We start from the raw sequence: 18,442 nt of genomic DNA, 5'->3' as shown, positions 1-18,442 counted from the left end.
TTTTTACCTCCAAAAATATTCTAGCCCTGGCTTTGCTGTTCTCCTACATGAAGCTGTTTGACAAAGCTGGGTATGTTCTATTTACTGTTCCCAAACCTTTCTGTCTCCGTAAGCTTTGTTGAGGAACCCTGGGGGCTCAGTGGTTAAGAGCTTGGCTGCTAACCAAAAGATCAGCAGTTCGAATCCACCAGATGCTCTTTGGAAACCCTATGGGGGCAGTTCTTCTCTGTCCTGTAAGGTTGCTATGAGTTGGAATCGACTCGATGGCAACGGGGTTTTTTTTTTGTTTAAGCTTTGTTGGAGATATTACTTCATTTCAAATGCGCCCTTCTTTCCTTTGATCTGTGTCCTCTTTCCCTGAAAGTTTGCTTCCTACTTATTGCATTAAAAGCCTTTCCAGCCTCTCCAGTCCTTGCTGGTCTTCTAGTCTTAGAATTCCTGAAGTACTACCTATCCGAAACACCCGTTTGACACTTGATCATGCTACTTGTTTATATGTCCTGGTTCTCTAGCAAAATCATGGGCTTCTTGAGGGTAGAGAGCTTGTCTTATGTAACCCCTTATATAACTCTTTGTAACCCCATTGCCTAACCCAGAGGGTCTGTTTAAGAATAGGTTTGATTCTGATTTTGTGATTTAGACCCAACCTTAGAGTAACAGAGCTTTTTTTTTTTTTTCTTTCTTAGTTCAGATTATTTTTTTTATTTGAATGTATGCCCAGAAAACCCAAAGATACAGTACATCAAATTCATAAAATAATCTCTTGTATTATGAGGAGAGTTGGTTCATATTTGTTCCCTATTATTTGTAACTTTTTTTTTTTTTTAATGGGCGCTGTTTTACCTAGTTTCTTTTGAAAAACATGGTTTGGGCCAGATTATCTTGACAGAAACTGAAATCACTAGAGTTTTTATTTTTAAATTCTTTGTTTAGTTGATTATACTTTCATGGCATAAGCCCAAATCAATTTATTAAATAATACATGGTAGTATAGCCAAATTATTTGAAAATATTATCCTTGAAGTTCCTTATATAAAACTTTAAAAATATCAATAAACAAATTTTCAGTTGCTAGTCCCTCTCAGGTTATTTCTGTATCTCAGATTAGTAGGGGTTTTATTATTTTATTGTCTTAAAGGTTTCTGTAATACACAGGCTGGTATTTGATAGCTGTGTTTATTGTGTTTACTACAGTTATCAAATATTTGTAAAACACCCATTCCTATGTAGTGGGGAGTTATTTTAAGATGTTTTTTGGCATTTATAGAACTGATTCTTTTTTTGAAAGCTCACCGGGAATACTGTTAGCTATGTTCATATTTGAAATTGTTCAAATTTTATCTGATAATGGTGTCTTCAGGGCACGTATGCTTTAATATTAGATTTAATGCTATGGTTTCTTAAGCAAAAACAGTCATCCTACTTGATAAAATGTTTGATTGGTAAAACTTGTGTAAATTTTGATTTTTTTATTGTAAAGCCTGGCTTATAATAAAACACCCTTGAGCCATTAGTTTAGCAAAGCACTGATAGCGATGCTATATCGCATTACCCAAACCTAGGTACCTGTAGCAGGAAGACTCCAAATATCTGAGTGGCTTTTTTGTTTTTTCCCCCCTACTTTTAAAATTTGCATTGTCTTTGATTTCTTTAGCATAACTAAGTTTCAGATTTGAAATAAATTTTTCTTATATGCTAGGAAGCAAGAACCTCTGACATAGCATTGCTCTGGTGTGAGCTTATCACATAGTACCGTCCTAACGTGAGCTAATGCCTTCACCAAAGTCTTAGTGAAACACACTTGTGAAAAACACTTTTTTAACCCCAGTTGGCCCAAGGACCACTTTCCAGAGCTGCAGCCTTGAACTTTTACCTATTGTCAACCATATTCTTCTCTGGGGTTATATTCGTTAAGTCAGTATTTAAAAAATGAAACACCCTGATTTTGTTCACTCTCGTTTTCATATACAAGAATCTTTACAGTCAACATGTACTTCTAGATGCTGTATTGAAATTGCTGGCAGAGTCTGCTCTATACAAACTGAACAATCTGGCCCCTTGTTTTATTTGTAAAGGTTCAATGTATCTATGCCTGCCTACTTCAGTCCACAAGGGAGTGTCAGAAAGGCCCCGCATTCGCCGAGCCGTGAGTTATCACTAACTTTTCAGATGTGTTAATGAATGTGGAACAAAAGCAGTTGTGTTTAAAAGGAAAAAAGGACCATCAAAGTAACCTTTAGTGTAGTAGCAGGCGTGAACACTTAATGGATAATTCCAAAATGTGGTGTCAGAAATAACCTACTTTAACTAGAGACTAGCCTCTAGAAAACCTATTGTTGAACCGCTCTGAAGATGTTACTGTTGGTGAAATTTTATATACCCTGGTGACAGGTTAAAATGTTTCATAGTCAGTAAAACAAAGTTAAAACAATTTGAACAAAATCTTGCCCCACCTAAAAATGACAGTAGTTGACTAAAATAAGACCATAAGAAGGGGTAAAGTTTAACTTTTTTATTATTCACATGTGAAAATGCAAAAATTAATTTAAATCATTGAATCACTTCCTTGAAAGCTTTTGGAGTGTTCCGAGCATCATGTGAAGTACAGAGGTATTTCAGTTCGTTTTGTTACCAATAGTTGTTGTTGCTTCAGTAATTCACCAGTAGGTTTTCACTCATCAATGATGACATCAAGGTTATTACAGTTTGAGGCTAAAATAAAGCACATTTCTTAGGGCTTATCATCCTATGTAGAAAGGAGAAACACTTTTATGAGTTTTTTCTTTTGTTTTTGCAAAGAAACTCTAAAGAAAATACTTTCATCTAACATTTATATTTTATTATTAAAGCTAGTTACCTTTCTCATTCTTAGTTTCTTTAAAGTTTCGAGTAGATAGCCACATTTGATGAGCAGGCTGGATGCTTCTGTTGTTCAGGAGGTGTACTGTGTTAATGTGAAGAGAGAACGAATATGGATGCACCCAGTTTGGCATCAGTAGCACAGACTACATAAGATTTGGAGGTGTGGGACCTTTGGAGGCATTAAAGTGAACGTTTCTTTTAGGCAGTATGCCTTTGTTTGACTGGTGTGTAAGTCCTTCTTCCAGGTTTGTACACTCTTAAACACATTATTCTACCCTCTCTAACTCCTCCCAGCAGCAAAAGGGAGACACCTCAGCTGGAACAAAATAGTGGAAGAAATGGCGTCTGGGGTTCAGTGGGGACTCGCAGTGTGTATGCAATGCTTGCCAGATTACTTTTTATGTTTTTCAATTAATGTAAATAATTACAAGATAAATCAGTACTTAGTGTCAAGAAGGGAACACTATATACCAATAAGTAGAAACTCCTGGTGGGTCTTCTGCAGTTTGCTTAACCTCCTGGGGCCTCAGTTTCTCCATCTGCAGTATTAAGGAGTTGGACCCTGTAATCCTGAAGGTCCATCCCTGCTCTAAAATCCAGTGCTTTTCTGAAGTACTCTGTGTGACAGAATGCATCGCTTCCCCACTCTGACTTTGTGAATTACGTGCGCAGTACACCTGCTGCAACTGCATGTTGTCTGAAGTAGTTTTCCTGTAGGATGTTACAGAAAAAGCTGATGCCTCTTGAGCTGAGTTATAAACGTGTGTGTTTAGAGCCGCACATAAAAGGCTAGTTATAGTAGGACTCTTGGAAAATAAATGCTTCCCAGTTGTCTAACCTTGAACGTTACCAACTTTTCTATATTGCAGGGGATACTACTCGTCAGCGAATCAAATTCAGTGATGACAGAGTGTGCAAGAGTCACCTTCTCAACTGTTGCCCCCATGACGTCCTCTCTGGAACTGTACGTATTTATTAAGCCCCGTGTTTGATTACTGGTATACTACAAAAATGAACTACTTGATAAAATTAATCCCTTATGAAATATACCGTGATTTTTTTTTTTTTTTAACATTGTGGTTAAAGGAGGGAATTTGCATCTTGTTGTTTATCTATTCAGGTTGATGATCTAAATCTGCAATAATGGGTTTCCTTTAGTGAAGGGAAAGGCAGTACCACATGGGGGAGGTCAGCACAACGTAACCAAGGCAAGGGAAGACATGGGTAGTACATAAGAATAAACAAAGTTAAATACCATAACAGCGCTAATGACAGACAACAATGTATGCGTGGATATATAGGTAGGCATGTGTACAGAGTAGGTGTGGGAGGGCATATGGGAGCATAGCCACGTGCATATATAGGTTTGGCTGTGGATATTTCTACATATTATGTACTACAAGTATATTCATATATGTAGTAGAGTACACAGGGGACACAGTCATGGAAATAGCCTAGACATAACCAAACACCCCATGGGACTAAGTTACTGGGCTTGAAGGCTAAGGACCGTTGTCTTGGGGGACGTCTAGATCAATTGGCATAACATAGGTTGTAAAGAAAGTATTCTACATCCTACTTTTTTTTTTCTACTTTGGTGCATGACGAGTGTCCGGAATCTTAAAAGCTTGTGAGTGGCTGCCTAAGATATAACTGTAGGTCTCTTGCCATCTGGAGCAAAAGAGAGTGGAGAAAACCAAAGATTCAAGGAAACAATTAGTCCAAAGGACTGATGGGCCACAGGAACCACAGTCTCAAACAGCCTGAGACCAGAAGAACTAGATGGTGCCCAGCTGTCACCACTGACCGCTCTGACCAGGATCACGATAGAAAGTTCTGGTTAGGTTGGGGAAAAAAGTGTAGAACAAAACTCAGATTCATAAAAAAGACCAGATTTAATGGTCCAGTAGAGACTGGAGGAACCCCTGAGACTGTGGCCCTTAGACACCCTTCTAACTCAGAACTGAAGCCAGTCCTGGAGATCACCTCTCAGCCAAATAATAAGCCTGTAAATAAAAAGTAACACACATGAGGAAAATGCCCCTAGAACAGTCATCTGCATGAGACCAAAAGGATAACATACATCCAAAAGCAGAGATGAAAAGGCAGGAAGGGGCGGAAAACCGGAGGAATGGAAATGGGGAAGGAGGTCAGGCTGGTAATGGGGGGAGTGCTGACACATTGCAGGGATGGCAGCCAGCATGTCTAAACTATTGAATGGGAAAGTATTTGCTCTGTAAACCTTCACCTAAAGCACAGTTAAAAATAAATAATGGGTTTCTTCATTCACGAAAGGAGTTGCTCTGTATTGCTTTATAATTTCCATTTTTCTGAGGAAGTTTTAAAAAGCGTTTCGTATTTTGAATACAAAAAGTTATTGTGATATTAGGCAGTACTTGCACTTTTAGTTCAGAAATAATACAATTGATTTTTAATTTCTTTTGCTATTTTTGGCAGAGTACACTTAAACCCAAAATAATATGCATTCTTCTTAAGATTTGTGTACATTTATATTATGGAATCATAATGGGAAAAATACATTGGTAAATACTTAAATTCATGTCACTTAGTTTTCAAGTAGTGTTGTCACTTGAAATTCGTTTGTATTGTTGACTCCTATTAATGTGAAGCTCACTTAATTTAGATTCTATGTATTGAGACGAGTTGGTTGATTGTAGAGGATCCATCATTTTAATTTGTAAATTAAGCCACGTGATGATGGATCTCTTTAAATGGAACAGGATTCAGTTCACTGGCTTTGGGATTTGCTTGAAATTACTACTCCCTACAAGTAGCTTTTCCTTCAACAGGCTGATGGTGTGGGGGTCAGTGAGGGATGTGGCTAGTAGGAACCAAACTTTGAGCTGGCTTCATTTGTCAGAAGTGACTGAAATGAAGACAAGATTTCTGACCTCCCTTTTCAGAAATGATGAATTTCTTTAGCTTAAGATGTCTAAATGTTTAGATGAGAAGTTTCTTCTTTGATAGAAGGAATTAGGTTAAGGACATACCCCAAACATACTACTATCAGCATATACAATAGGAGACACTTCTGGCTTTTTCCAGTAGGAAAGACAATTGAAACTATATGATGTTAAAAAGAAGAAAAAAGCCCTGATTTTTTTGTTTGTTTGTTTCAGCCTAATATCAAAGATAAGAAATCAGTTTCTGAGTGCTTGAATTAGGGTTATGAAGATGATAAACAGATAATAAACTTTCATATCTGCTCTTTTGAGTTTCCATAATTAAAATATTTTCTACTCTGCTGTAGTACATTAATTATCTGTAGTATAGTTTGATTCTCCACATTTGCTATTGTATCAGATTTAACAGTTAAAGTCATTTTGTCTAATGGCTAAATTCAAATAATTTTGGGAATGTGAATAAGGTATGATTAATTTATAAAATGGCAGAATTTAATTTTTATTTTTTAATACTTCACAACCAGCCATGACAAGACCAACTTATTATTTTGTCGAGAGTTGATTTTATTCAGACATGGCATGAATAGTAGAAAGCTGACATCACATTTCTACTTTACATTTTATAAGGTACCTTCTTGTTTAGTTCTCAGAACAATTTTGTGAGGTGTATAGCCGCAGTTGACAGGTAAGAAATTAGCCTTAATTATATTATGTTATGTGACTTATTCAGAATCCCTCAGTTCTTTTAATTTAAAACTGGGACCAAACCCCAATTTTCTGATCTTTAGTCTTGTCCAACGTGTTTTCTACTCTGCAGAGAATATTTAATTCTTGTTAAACAAAAAGGGTGAACTGTTGGTCTTGAACTTGCCTTCTTGTAAAGTTCTTACTGATCGATTGATTATAGGATGCACATTTTTTCCCATTTTAACATCTCTGAAATCTGCATATTAGAATTGATTTTGGCAAAGCATTTTATCTTGTTTGGTAGCATTTTTGTTACGGTACAGAAAATAATGGTGAAGCTGAAAATCGATGATGTCTTAGACTAGGTGAAAATATGTTGGGGAAGGCGTTTCCAAAGGCCCTTACAGGAGACTAGGTGGTTGGGGCAGTGTCTCGCCTTCGTCAGCTTGATAAGATGTTGTCACGTTTAAGGCTGGGGTCAAATAACTGTGAACCTCTTTTAGAGTTTAAGCAAGAGTTTAGAGGACTGGCTGTAGAACCTTTTGAGACTCCAGGGTTGTCATCGTGTGGTGCCCTTGAGAACCTGAACACCCTCCGTAGTGTGACTTCCTTGTGACCCTGGCTGTTGCAGTGGCCTGTAATAATAAAGCTAGGACTTCTTCAGCAGCTAATCCCTGTATAACAAACACTGCTTTTCTAGGACAGAGTTTGTCTCTCTTTTTGAACATTTTGTTGTGGTTTAGGTGATAGTTTACAGAGCAAATCAGTTTCCCGTTCAACAATTTATACACAGCTTACTTTGTGACATTGGTTGCTGTCCACTCAGTGTGTCAGCACTCACCCCACTTCCTCCCTGGGGTCCCCGTTTCCATTTGCCCAGCTTTCCTGCCTCTTCCTGTCTTCTGAACTTTGCTTTTGGACAGATACCACCTTTTGGACTCCTATTGGTTGATTGTCCTGGGGACTACCTCAGAGTATTCTTCACTTTGTAGGCTGTGAGGACAGTCTTCCTAGCAGGCCACGCCTCTTTATGTTGAAGATGCTGGTTCTTCTCCTTTTTACTTGTCACGTGAAGAATGAAAAGAGCTGGATTGTGGCTGTTGATTTTTATAGTGCTTTTTCTTTGTTGTATAGAAGTCATACTTCTGTTTTCCTGACCTTGTTCCTTAGATCTCTCACTGTCGGCAGAATGTGACTTAACCAGTATTCTAGATTATCTAGCCAAAGAAAATGCAGAAATATATTCCTCGACTTTTTTCATTATAAAGAAGTTAGACTTTGTATCAAGCACTTGGAGTACATTTTATTTCTAAAAATGTACTCATAATTGACAATTAGTATGAAATTTTTGTGGCGTTCCATTTGATGAAAATGTCCCTATCACATTCTACCTTTTATTAAAAAAAAAAGGGTATAACTAATTTTTAAGTGAATAAATTAATCAGAGACAGTAAAATGTAGAACAGAAAATCAAAATAACTAAATACATAACTTTAGATTATGATTTTTATAAGAAACGTGAGTATTTCTTATAGCTTAGGAAATGATTGCACATTAGAGGCCTGGGTCATTTTCTGATTCATCTGGAATGTTCTCTTGTTTAGTCCTCCCCTTTTCCACCTTTTGGCCCACTTGGTTTCTCCCTGTTCTCCCTCTCCATCATGCAGACAGTAGGCAGCATCCCCTTTCAGACATAGGCAGAACACAAACCTAAGCAGAGTCATCACTTTTTTCTCCAAGACTTCATTTCTGCCGCATATCTTTCCTGAGGAAAGATAAGGATATTGAAGTGCTTAAAAAAAAAATCTTCCCTTCTGGTTCGTAATGGTCTGGGAGAAGGATGGTGGTGATAGCAATAATTCACAAAAGGCATTGAGTCAAAGTCAGGGATGGTCATAGCAGCCTGAAATTAAGATCTGCAGACATGGAAATGTGTACTCTTGTAGTATGCCTGCCCCAAACTCAGAAATGGCCACGACTAATTTTATTATAGCCCTCGTCAGAGAATGTAATTTTAGTGTTGACAGGCCCTCAACATTTTCTAGTCTAGGGTCATCATTTTATAGATGGGAAAAATGAAGGCTCAGAGAAATTGTGCTTGTCAAATGTTTTACAGTCATAGAATCACAGAGTATTCAGTAAATACCATGCAGGAATCTCAGATTAAGTGAATCTAAATACTATTTAAAGTACAGGGGTTTTGGTAGTTTTTAAGATAATGCTGTTACTGAGGGCAGTGACTTTCAGACTCTCTGGCTCCTTGGAGGCATCTCACGGACTAGGGACGCAGAACTAGGCCAGATTCTTCTACTTCAGCAGAAGTTTTATGTGTTTTAAATGTAGGAATTTTCCATGAAATTTTGTTTTAAAAAGTGGCTCTGCTGCTCAGAAAAGGGGCTTTTAAAGCCTGATCTTGAGAAATAATTAGGGACACAGGGATTTTGACATTCTCAAAGTCATTATTAAAGCAAAGTTTATTGGCCTTTTGAAGGGATTGGGTGGGAGTATTGGCTGCTCCAGAACCCTGACTAACGTGATTTTACGATGGCCCAGTAGGTTCTGGGTTTTATCCAAAGCGCAATTTTTATTAATTGAAACTCTCTTTATTGCTTCTCTGACTTTCTGTTAAGGCTTGGTCTAAAATCACTTAATTGGGTACACACAAACCTTAATGCTTACACTGCTGAAGTCTCTTTGATAGTACATACACAAAAGAGCCATGTACTTACAGAGAAGCAGAATAAGTGATAAGAAGTAGACCTGCACAAAATTTCCTCTCCCAGCCGCTAGCATGTAAGTTTCCTGCTTTTCCTCAGCACTGTATCCCCACCATCTAGAACAGTGCCTCTCAATGTGTTGACTGAATAATTGATCAGTCCGAAAGTAGAATGCTAAATCTATTTCAAAACAGACTGAGTTTCAGAGATTAATGAGTGTTAATAGCAAAGCTATTAGCTTTTAATAGATAAGAAGCCAGAGAGTATCTTGGTTTTGTTGAATTGCTTATCAAAATATGACAGCAGTTGGTTACTCATATAAATATGCAAAAATTAGGCTGTAGATGCTCTCTTAACATGTAAATAATCTTTTCCCCAGAAAGGGTTTTGGGTTGGAGTGGCGGGCTGCTTTGGTATTTAACAGGTAGGTGTCTTGGCATTAGCTCAAATTACTGGCTTTTTTTTTGTTGTTGTTAAATATGGCAGCAAATTTCTAGAGCTTCTCAGATCGTAGAATACCATTTTTCCCCTCCAAATTTGACTTGGAAGTATATTATGTCCTTTTATTTTGCAAATTTACTTGTTTGTGTTTGTTTTTCTCAGTCTACTGTAAAAATATACATTTTTTTAGAATATCTGGAGACTGCCAAAACCAAAAAGGTGCTTTTGGTGCCTACCAAAGTAGAGGCTTATTAAAAGCTTTCCAGGGGATAATTTAAAAGTTACTGAAAACCCCGTGGGACAGTTCTACTCAGTCCTATAGGGTCACCATAAGTTAGAATTGACTCAATGGCAGCAGGTTTGGTTTTTTGAGTTTTGTCAAACTTTAAAACCAAGTCCCGAGTATAGTTCGGAACCTTGTCAGCAAATGAGCACCTGCGTATTCTGAGCTGTTCAATTTGGGGTACACATGCCCTTTGGAAAGAACCCTTTTCTGTCATTCTGAATAATCTTAACAGTCATTCATATTTTTAAAGTTTATTTTTAAAACTTCAGATAACAACCAAAATAAGAGCATAAGACAGTCGTTAATTTTTGGATAATACACTTGAGGCTTTTAGAGAAGTGATTTTTTTTTTTTTTTTTAAGGTGACCTGGAGACCATGTTTTCTGGAATCTTGTTCTGATTTTTTTCTCTCTATCTCTAGTGGAAGTGGTCAGCACATCCATCCACTACTTGGATTAATGGTTAAATACAAATACACATGCATCTAGGTATGATGAACTGTAGCACTGAGGTCTAGTCTTCATAAATCAAATACAAATGATTTTTAATTTTTATTCTACAATGTTATTGAGTCAGTCTGAGGGAGAAATCTTTGAACTTTTTTTTTCTGTTGTAAAAGTACATGTAACAGCATTTGCGCTTTCAGCATTTTTCAGGTGTAGGATTTAGTGATATCAGTGACATGAATCCTGTTGTACAACCATCAGTCATAATCGTTGCCAAATTTCCTGTTTAACTTTTTTAAGAGAAAACTTCAAACATACTGAAGTAGAGAGCCAGCTTCATTATTTTACACATAGTCCACCCTATTTTTTATCTTCATATGTCTCTTCTCCATTTTTAAAAATTTTTTAAGCAAATCTTAGATTTTGGACCTATTATTAGGATCGTTCTTGAAACCACAGATAGAAAGTAGCAAAGACAGATTACTCCCAAACAAAGCGGAAGTTGAAGTAGATCGTGTTTTGCAGTCTGGTAACCCACTGCTGTCGCTAAGTTCCATTGTTGTGTTTGTTTTTCTGTATAAACCAAACCAAATGAAACCTGTTGCCGTTGAATCGATTCCGACTCATAGCGACCCATGGGACAGTGTAGAACTGCCCCATAGGTGCCCTATAAGGAGCACTTAGTAGATTCAAACCGCTGACCTTTTGGTTAGCAGCCATAGCTCTTAACCACTATGCCACCAGAGTTTCCTTCTGTATAGTGATTCTCAATAAATGCTACTAAGAACCAGGAATAATTCTCTCAGTAATCCCTCAACCTTTCAGATACTTTTTAGAGAAATGTATGGTTTTGTAAACTGCATTTTAACACATGTGAAGAACCCAGTGTGTTGTCTGAGGCTGTTCGTTGAGAAAGGGAGGATGGGGTCATAAACGCATCAGTTGGAGCACCTAGGTCTCAGAACACAATGTAGGAAAAAAAAAAACACATGGTAACAAATGAAGACTTGAAACAACCAAAACTATTTTTATTATACAAGTCATAACCACAAACATTCAACTGTATTATCACTGTATGTATTTCTTAGGGTGGGATGAGTTCTGTCGCAGTGGACTGGTTGCAGGACCGTGTATTACCCCTGAACTTTTTTGGTCTACAAAGAATATGTAGGAATATCTAATATATATTGATATATTTAGATAATATAACTTGTAAAATTTCCAAGTTTAGGTAGGTTGTTTTGATTTTTTCACCTTTATTTTATTTGTTATAATAGTGTTTTGAGTGCTGGGATTTAGTAGGTTGGAATTAAGCGGAGGAAAAAAGTAGAAAAGAGTGAGAGAGTAGGATTGATTTGATTAACGAGGGCTGAGTGGGCTGGCTTTGGTGCACAGTACCTGCTGCGTGGTAAGTGCTGGGTTATGTTCTGATGCGGGACGCACACAACCACGGGTGGGGAGAAGGAGTGCGATTTCATGTAGTGGTAAGTGCTCTGACAGAAAAGTATGGTCATGGAATTTAGAGTGTCTGGGTTGAGGGGATTCTGGCAGGGTGGTTGGGGAAAACTGTATGAAGTGACATTTGACGAGATCTGAATGTTGAGAAGAAGCCAGTCATGCCTGACATGGGCTCCTACACAAAACCTTTTGGTGGTTCCCTGTTGTATGTAGTCAGAAATCTAAGATCATTAGCCCAGGCGACCTCTTCCCAGCTCTTTCCTACCCACCTGATTTACTCACTGTTGTCGCATCATTTCCCCTCACCAGCATGCTCCTCCCTTTTGTTACCCCTTTTTCTGTGCCTTGAATACCCCTTCTCCTCTCTTAAAAAAAAAAACCCACTGCCATTGAGTTTGCAAGCCTGTAAACCTTTACAGAAGCAGATGGCCACATCTTTCTCCTGCAGAGCTGCTGGTGGTTTTGAAGCACCGACCTTTCAGTTAGCAGTTGATCACTTTAACCAAACAAAAAAACCCAAACCCGTTGCCGTGGAGTCGATTCCAACTCATAGTGACCCTACAGCACCACCAGGGCTCCTTTTTCTCCTCTCTACAGATTTAAACCCTGCTTGGCTGTAACACAGAATTTTCTTAGCCTATAGCAGTTAACTTTTGAACCCTGGTATAGTGCCTGTTCTCTGTACTACTACTTTGTGTGTGTGTGTGTTCTGTCTTTCCAGTTACATAGGATTGTCTTTGTGGCAGGGACTCTTGTTTTATCTGCGTTCTTTGCATATCCAGGGTCAGAAATTAAAATATTTCCTGTTACAGCCTTTCCAAAAAAAAAAAAAAAATACTAAGAAAGGGTAGAAGAGCTCTTTCTTTTTCTACCTGCTAAGGGAGCAGTGCGCTAGCAGGTGGGATGTAAGAGTGGGGACCAGAGGTTAAGAAATCGGGCAGTAGTAGAAGGGCGGGCAGATGTCCTTTCCGCATGCACAGCGTACTCCTCCCTCGCACAGCACTGATCTTGAGAACTGCTGGATGGAGTACAGAATTGAAATTAGCAAAGAAATCTTTCATTTTGATTTAAAACAATAGTGACAACAGGTCTTGCCATTTCAAGGCCATTTCCACATTATACTAGGCTTTCTCTTGTTCTCGAGCTGAGTCTTGAACCACGCAATGAATGTGGACGGGAGAGAGATTTTACAGATAGGAGGAAGGAAGGGAAGGTCTAAGAGGTGAGGATCCAAGAGTAGCTGACTCCTGTTGTAGAAAGCAGGGCAGGATTGGGGCGGTGGATGAGAAGTGTGACTGACTCCTAGAAAGCAGGACTGGGATTGGAGTGGTGGATGAGAAGACACGCGCCAGGCCTGGCTTGTGACCCCTGTGCTCTCTGTCCTTCTGTCATGCGTTTATTTTGCTTTTTGTCATGCTGGTATGCATTCCAATTGGAACTTTACTATTATCACCACCTAGTCTTATGTTGATATTATAGCATTATGTAATTATGTATACTATATATATTACATAATATAAATATATATAAATTATATAATATTATAGCATATTGGGTGGGTTAGTCTTATATTTATTGCTACCTTTCTATTCTATCTAAATTATTGTTGTCACCTTTTTGTTTTTTTGCCCTTATCTTTTGTTCAAAGTGCTCAAAGTAGCGTAAGACATTTCTGTTTATTTAAAGCCCGTTGATGGAGACTCTGGTGTTAATGGAGTAATACAGAGCTATATTAAAGGCCTGGGTTCACATTTTTGCTCTGCGGCCACTAGCTTATGATCTTAGTCAAACCACTTTACCTCTCTGAGCCTTGATTTCCGTGTTTTGGGGAACGTGGCCATGGAATCGGTGATTTCAGACATCCTGCCCTTTATAAATGCTTCTGTTCCTTACACCCCATTCACCCCCTTTTCCTTTCCTTTTCTAGTTTGACTCCTCTGGCCTTATTCCTGCATTGTAGGAATAGCCTCACTTGCCCTTGGTCTCTCTCTCTTTCCTTTGGTCCGTCCAGGAGTGTTAATAATGCTTCTCAAACATAAATTTTCTCGTGTCATTTTTCTGTCCAAGTAGTCCAGCATTTTGCTTTGCCTACAGTGTAAATTGCGCATCTGTCAACTCCTCATCAGAATCTTCCACGCCTTAGTCAGAGCTTGCAGACTGGCCGCCTGTGGGCCAGAGTCACTGTCTCCTGCTTTTCCGCATCACCTTCCCCCATCGTCTAACAGAGATCATCTGGTCCCACTTAACTTGCTCTGCGTCCTCCCAGGTAGGAGATACCTGTTCGACTCTTGGAGCATCTGCCCAGACCGTGCCCCTCATTTCTCCTCTTCAGCTTTTCCTATGTGGATAATCTTTATTTGAGGATTTTATTCTGCCTGAAAACCTCCCCCATACATTGCTTAGTAGAGGTCTCTCTCCTTTCTGAAGTCCTTTGAAAATGAAAGAATTAGAAACATGTAAAGTAATGATACAAGAAAATATGTCCTTCGTTCTTCAATGCCTATCGAGCTCTAATATTATATAATAAAAAAAAAAAAAACTTTTTTTTTTTTTTTTAATATGTGACAATATTGAGCACCTGTGGCCTACTGAGACACTGTTACCGGTATTGGAGATACAAGGACCAAGACAGACCATTCCCTTCTCTCACTGAGCTTTATCCCAATTTTATCCCAATGCAGTCAGTATGCAAAAATAAGCAGGTCGACAATCTGTTTTCAGAGTGCTTTGATAAACATCATACATGATGCACACAGCAATCTTGAAGTAGCAGAGAAAAGAGAAGTTCAGAGAGTTTAAGTAAATTTCTCAGGGCCAAATGGGTAATAAGAGGTAAAGGGAGATTCTGACTTGGTCCAGTGCGCAGTCTGTCTTATTTTATTACTTAAATAATAATCGTCTTGAAGTACACGCCGATAAAGCATAAGATGTGAACATGTCCCATTATTCCGTATCCCCCTTCCCAGACTTAAGCCCTGTCAGCGGTGTAGTGTGTAGCTTTCACTCTCCTTTCTGTGCATTTACAAGTGTATGCACATGTCTGTGTATGTGTGTGCTGGTCCTTTTTTTAAATAAACGGCATTATAGTGATGTGGATATGTGCGTGCATGCGTGTGTTTTCCCACTTGACCTGTCTTGGAGAAGTTGCCGTATCAATGATCTACTTCATTTTTTAAGAAGGCCTTCACAGTGTTCCATACTATGGCTGTTCCCTAAGTTATTTATCCAGCAACCTGTTGTTTTTGTTTCTGGTACACAGTGTGGCAATGAAATCCTTGTATATATATCTTGATGTACTTTTGCAACTCTTGCTTTAGGTTAATGTCTTGTTTTTTTCGTTGAGAACGTGTTACTTGATAGCCAGTTGCCGTTGCCATTGAATCAGCTCCCCCTCTTGTGTGTCAGAGTAGAACTCTTCTCCAGAGGGTTTTCAGTGGCTGATATTTTGGAAGTAGATTGCCAAGCTTTTCTTTTGAGGTGCTCGATAGCAGAAATTATATTCTCATACTGCTTTTTAATTTCCTTCAGGGTCTAGCACATAGAACCGAGTAAATGTACCTATAACAAAGCAAATATATCTGCAGTTACTTAGAGGTGTTACTGTGCCTGAAACGTTCTGTCGCTGTTCTGTTCATTAACACATTGTACCACTTGTTTACAGTTGGAAGTACACTCAAATGTATAAATCGGCCCTTTGATTTACCTGTTGTTGATGTTTATGTACAGTTTCCATATGCCTCTTTCCATTACTTAAATTTTTTTATCAAATGAAAGTGGCTTCATTGGTTTTTTTTCTGATTGTAAGAATAAGAAGTGATAAGGAGTTCTGGTGGCACAGCGGTTAAATGCTCAGCTGCTAACTGAAAGGTTGACGGATTGAATCCACTAGCCGCTGCACTGGACAAAGGTGGCAGTCTGCTTCCGTCAAGATGACAGCCTTAGAAAGCCTATGGGGCAGTTCTACTCTGTTCTGTAGGATCGCTTGGTGTTGGAATCAACTCGACGGCAACAGGTTTAATTGTATATAATTCAGCCAATACCAGAAAATTCAAAGAAACCCAAAGCAATTTGTTTACCTGATTTTGCAAAAATGGCATTTTACTATGTCTTCCGTTATCACCTTCTCTCAGTATATCAAGAACACCATTTTTCATGGCTGCATAATGTTTCATTGTATGGCTGTTTCATAATTAAATCAGTCAGACCCATACTGAGGGGTTCTTAAAGTTTTTCTAATTTATATCCAAAACAACACTCTAACCTTGCCTGGCTAGCATTACTGAACATTTCGATCAAAGAGTATAGAAAAATCCTGATCAAAAGGGGAAAAATGGCAAAATGCAGTTTCAAATTCTCATGGACTCTAGACTTTCTGGAGCCGTTGAGGCTGAATGAACTCCTAAAACTCTTGCCTTGAGATAATCTTTAAACCTTAAACCAAAAATATCCCCTGAAGCCTTCTTAAGACTCTTAAAACCAAACAGTAGTTTAGGTTAAAAAGTTTAAAGAATGTCTGCATTGAGCATTATGCTTTTTTAAGAACTATCTATATATAGGGATCAAAGGGACAACTGCAACTTGAGAGATAGGACCCTTAGGGAGCAGTGAGTTTGTCAGTGGGAGAGGAACCCCTCAGAAAAGGGGGGTGAGGATGGTCGCCTGGCTCGAAGAACGTAATCGAGGTCGCTGAATTGTACCTGCAGAAGCTGCTGCTCTGGTGTGTATTGCTGTGTACTTAACAGAACTGTTGACCTTGACCTGTGTACTTCTCTCATTGTTTCCTTAAGTTCTTAGAAATAGAATTTCTTAGTTAAATGTTCAAGTTTACTTAATAGTCATGGGTTGTGCAAAAGTAGATCTTTTATGTAGGAGGGGAAAATAAGAGAAATAGATAACCATCTTCCTCATGAAGCTTAGAGCCAATTTGGGGAGATAACATTCACTTTTGGAATTTCAGAAGAAGGCACTTAACAGAACCAACTGTATTAAACAGTAAAATATAGTATAAAATGCTGGGGAATATAAGAGAGACGTTATCAGGATCAGACATTGTTACTTGGGCACCATTTCACTGAGGATTTAGATTGGAGAAGAGAAAATGCAGAACTGAAGATATTAGATTAAAAATAAGCATTTTGTTTTTCCATTTACTATCTTAAGAATTTAGATGTCTGTTAATTAAAATACCAAGAATAAACTTGTGGAAAGATTTTAATTAGGAAGTAAATTACTAGTTAAAAAATTTGAACTCTTCTTATTGCTTTAATCACAAATAAGGTCATTTTAAGTTAGAGTAAATGATAGCCAAATGTTTTGGTCAGTTTTAAGCTCACTTAGTTAAAAGAAAGAAGCAGCAGTGTCTGAGTGCCTGGTGTTGAAAGCACGGCTGCAGGGTTTGTGATGGCGGCAGGCCTGTCCACAGAGCAGCACGGATGTCTGAGGACTGGGCCGTGGGTGCTCACGGTGTGCTTCTGCTCGGGTTCCCTCTGGGGGCCCGTGGAGTGTTAACCCAGGCATGCTTTCCTTGCGCGTACTTGCAATGGCAGGTAGTTGTTGGGCTTTTGTTTTAAATGTTCCCCATGTGCATGGCACAGTGCCGGGGTAGACACTTAGCTGTGATGGTGTTGACAGAGGACCATAGATGGCTAGGATCCGTGCAGTGTCGCTGTATTCACAGGCTCTTAGTGAAAGACCATTTGGAGCAGAGAACAGACCTGACACTTATAAAGCCGTGATCACCAGGCATTTCTTAACTCAGAGAATAAACAGGACAGAGATGAATAGAACAGCACATGTTATCATCAGCATAGGTTCCCCAAGGTTAGGCTTCTGTCCACAGGGTTAGATGGCATCCCAGCACGCCCCGCTTCACGTCTTGGGAGGAGAACACCTAAGTTCCTCTCTCCTGGAATTATACTGATTGGACAGCCATGTCTACGTGCCAAATAGCATGTATAGGGAATAGGCAGTGGAAGGGGCAATAAAAGGGGTTAATACAAGGTTAAAGGGGGTAATAAAAGTGGCAAGCCGCCTGCAGACAGTGGACATCTTTTTTGCCCCTGTTTAGAGAGGGCTGGATTGGGTGGTGCCAGAGAATACCCTCCTTTACTCCACTAAGATAGCTTAACAGAGTTCTGGGTTTCATAGGGCAGTCATCTCTTAAGGCGCATACTTTATGTCCATTTGCAGGTAGGGAGACAGTGAGGGGGCAGTTATAAAATAACACACCTGTGTTATCTAGCAGTCCACTCTCAGTTGTCCTCCTGTTATTTTTTGTCTAAGTCATTTATGTCATTGTTATAAGCCCGGCGACCTTCACAGAGGCATAGGCGCAAGTCAGTCCCCCCGTATTTATTAATTACCTTGATTGCCATGGCCTTAGTACAGCAGTGTTCAAGGAAAGTCATAACATATGTAATATGTCCTCTTGCTACGACCATTATTAACAGGATGATCAGGCCCATTTGTATAATGGATCACAGCCATGTCCCCCATCCAGTTGACAACCAGCTGAACAGGTCCTGTCTGAGATTGTCAGAAGGTACTGAGGCAATTTCAGCTCTCTACCTGGCCAGGGTTGGACTTCACCTGTTTCTCTGTGCACTTCTTTGTTACTGTCAT

The 18,442-nt window shown here is 38.9% G+C and overlaps 1 protein-coding gene across 11 annotated transcripts in view; it reads left to right on the top strand.

Moving 5' to 3' along the window:
* LUC7L2 (LUC7 like 2, pre-mRNA splicing factor) overlaps positions 1 to 18,442 on the top strand; it is a 47,783-nt gene that overhangs the window by 8,727 nt on the left and 20,614 nt on the right. For 4 of the 11 annotated variants that reach the window (XM_010599773.3, XM_003420214.4, XM_023539176.2 and 1 more), the window contains exon 2: positions 3,732 to 3,826. In XM_010599773.3, the coding sequence (XP_010598075.1) occupies positions 3,732 to 3,826 (95 nt within the window). Of the gene's footprint in view, positions 1 to 24; positions 71 to 2,075; positions 2,147 to 3,156; positions 3,235 to 3,731; positions 3,827 to 18,442 lie in introns of those variants that run through there. The other 7 variants (XM_064289668.1, XM_064289667.1, XM_023539172.2 and 4 more) reach the window with 4 other exon arrangements.

The sequence above is a fragment of the Loxodonta africana genome, chromosome 8, assembly GCF_030014295.1.
Source record: "Loxodonta africana isolate mLoxAfr1 chromosome 8, mLoxAfr1.hap2, whole genome shotgun sequence".
Classification (NCBI taxonomy): Eukaryota; Metazoa; Chordata; class Mammalia; order Proboscidea; family Elephantidae; genus Loxodonta; species Loxodonta africana.
The sequence above is the reverse complement of the archived record's forward strand: the minus strand, read 5'-3'. Positions and strand labels throughout refer to the sequence as shown.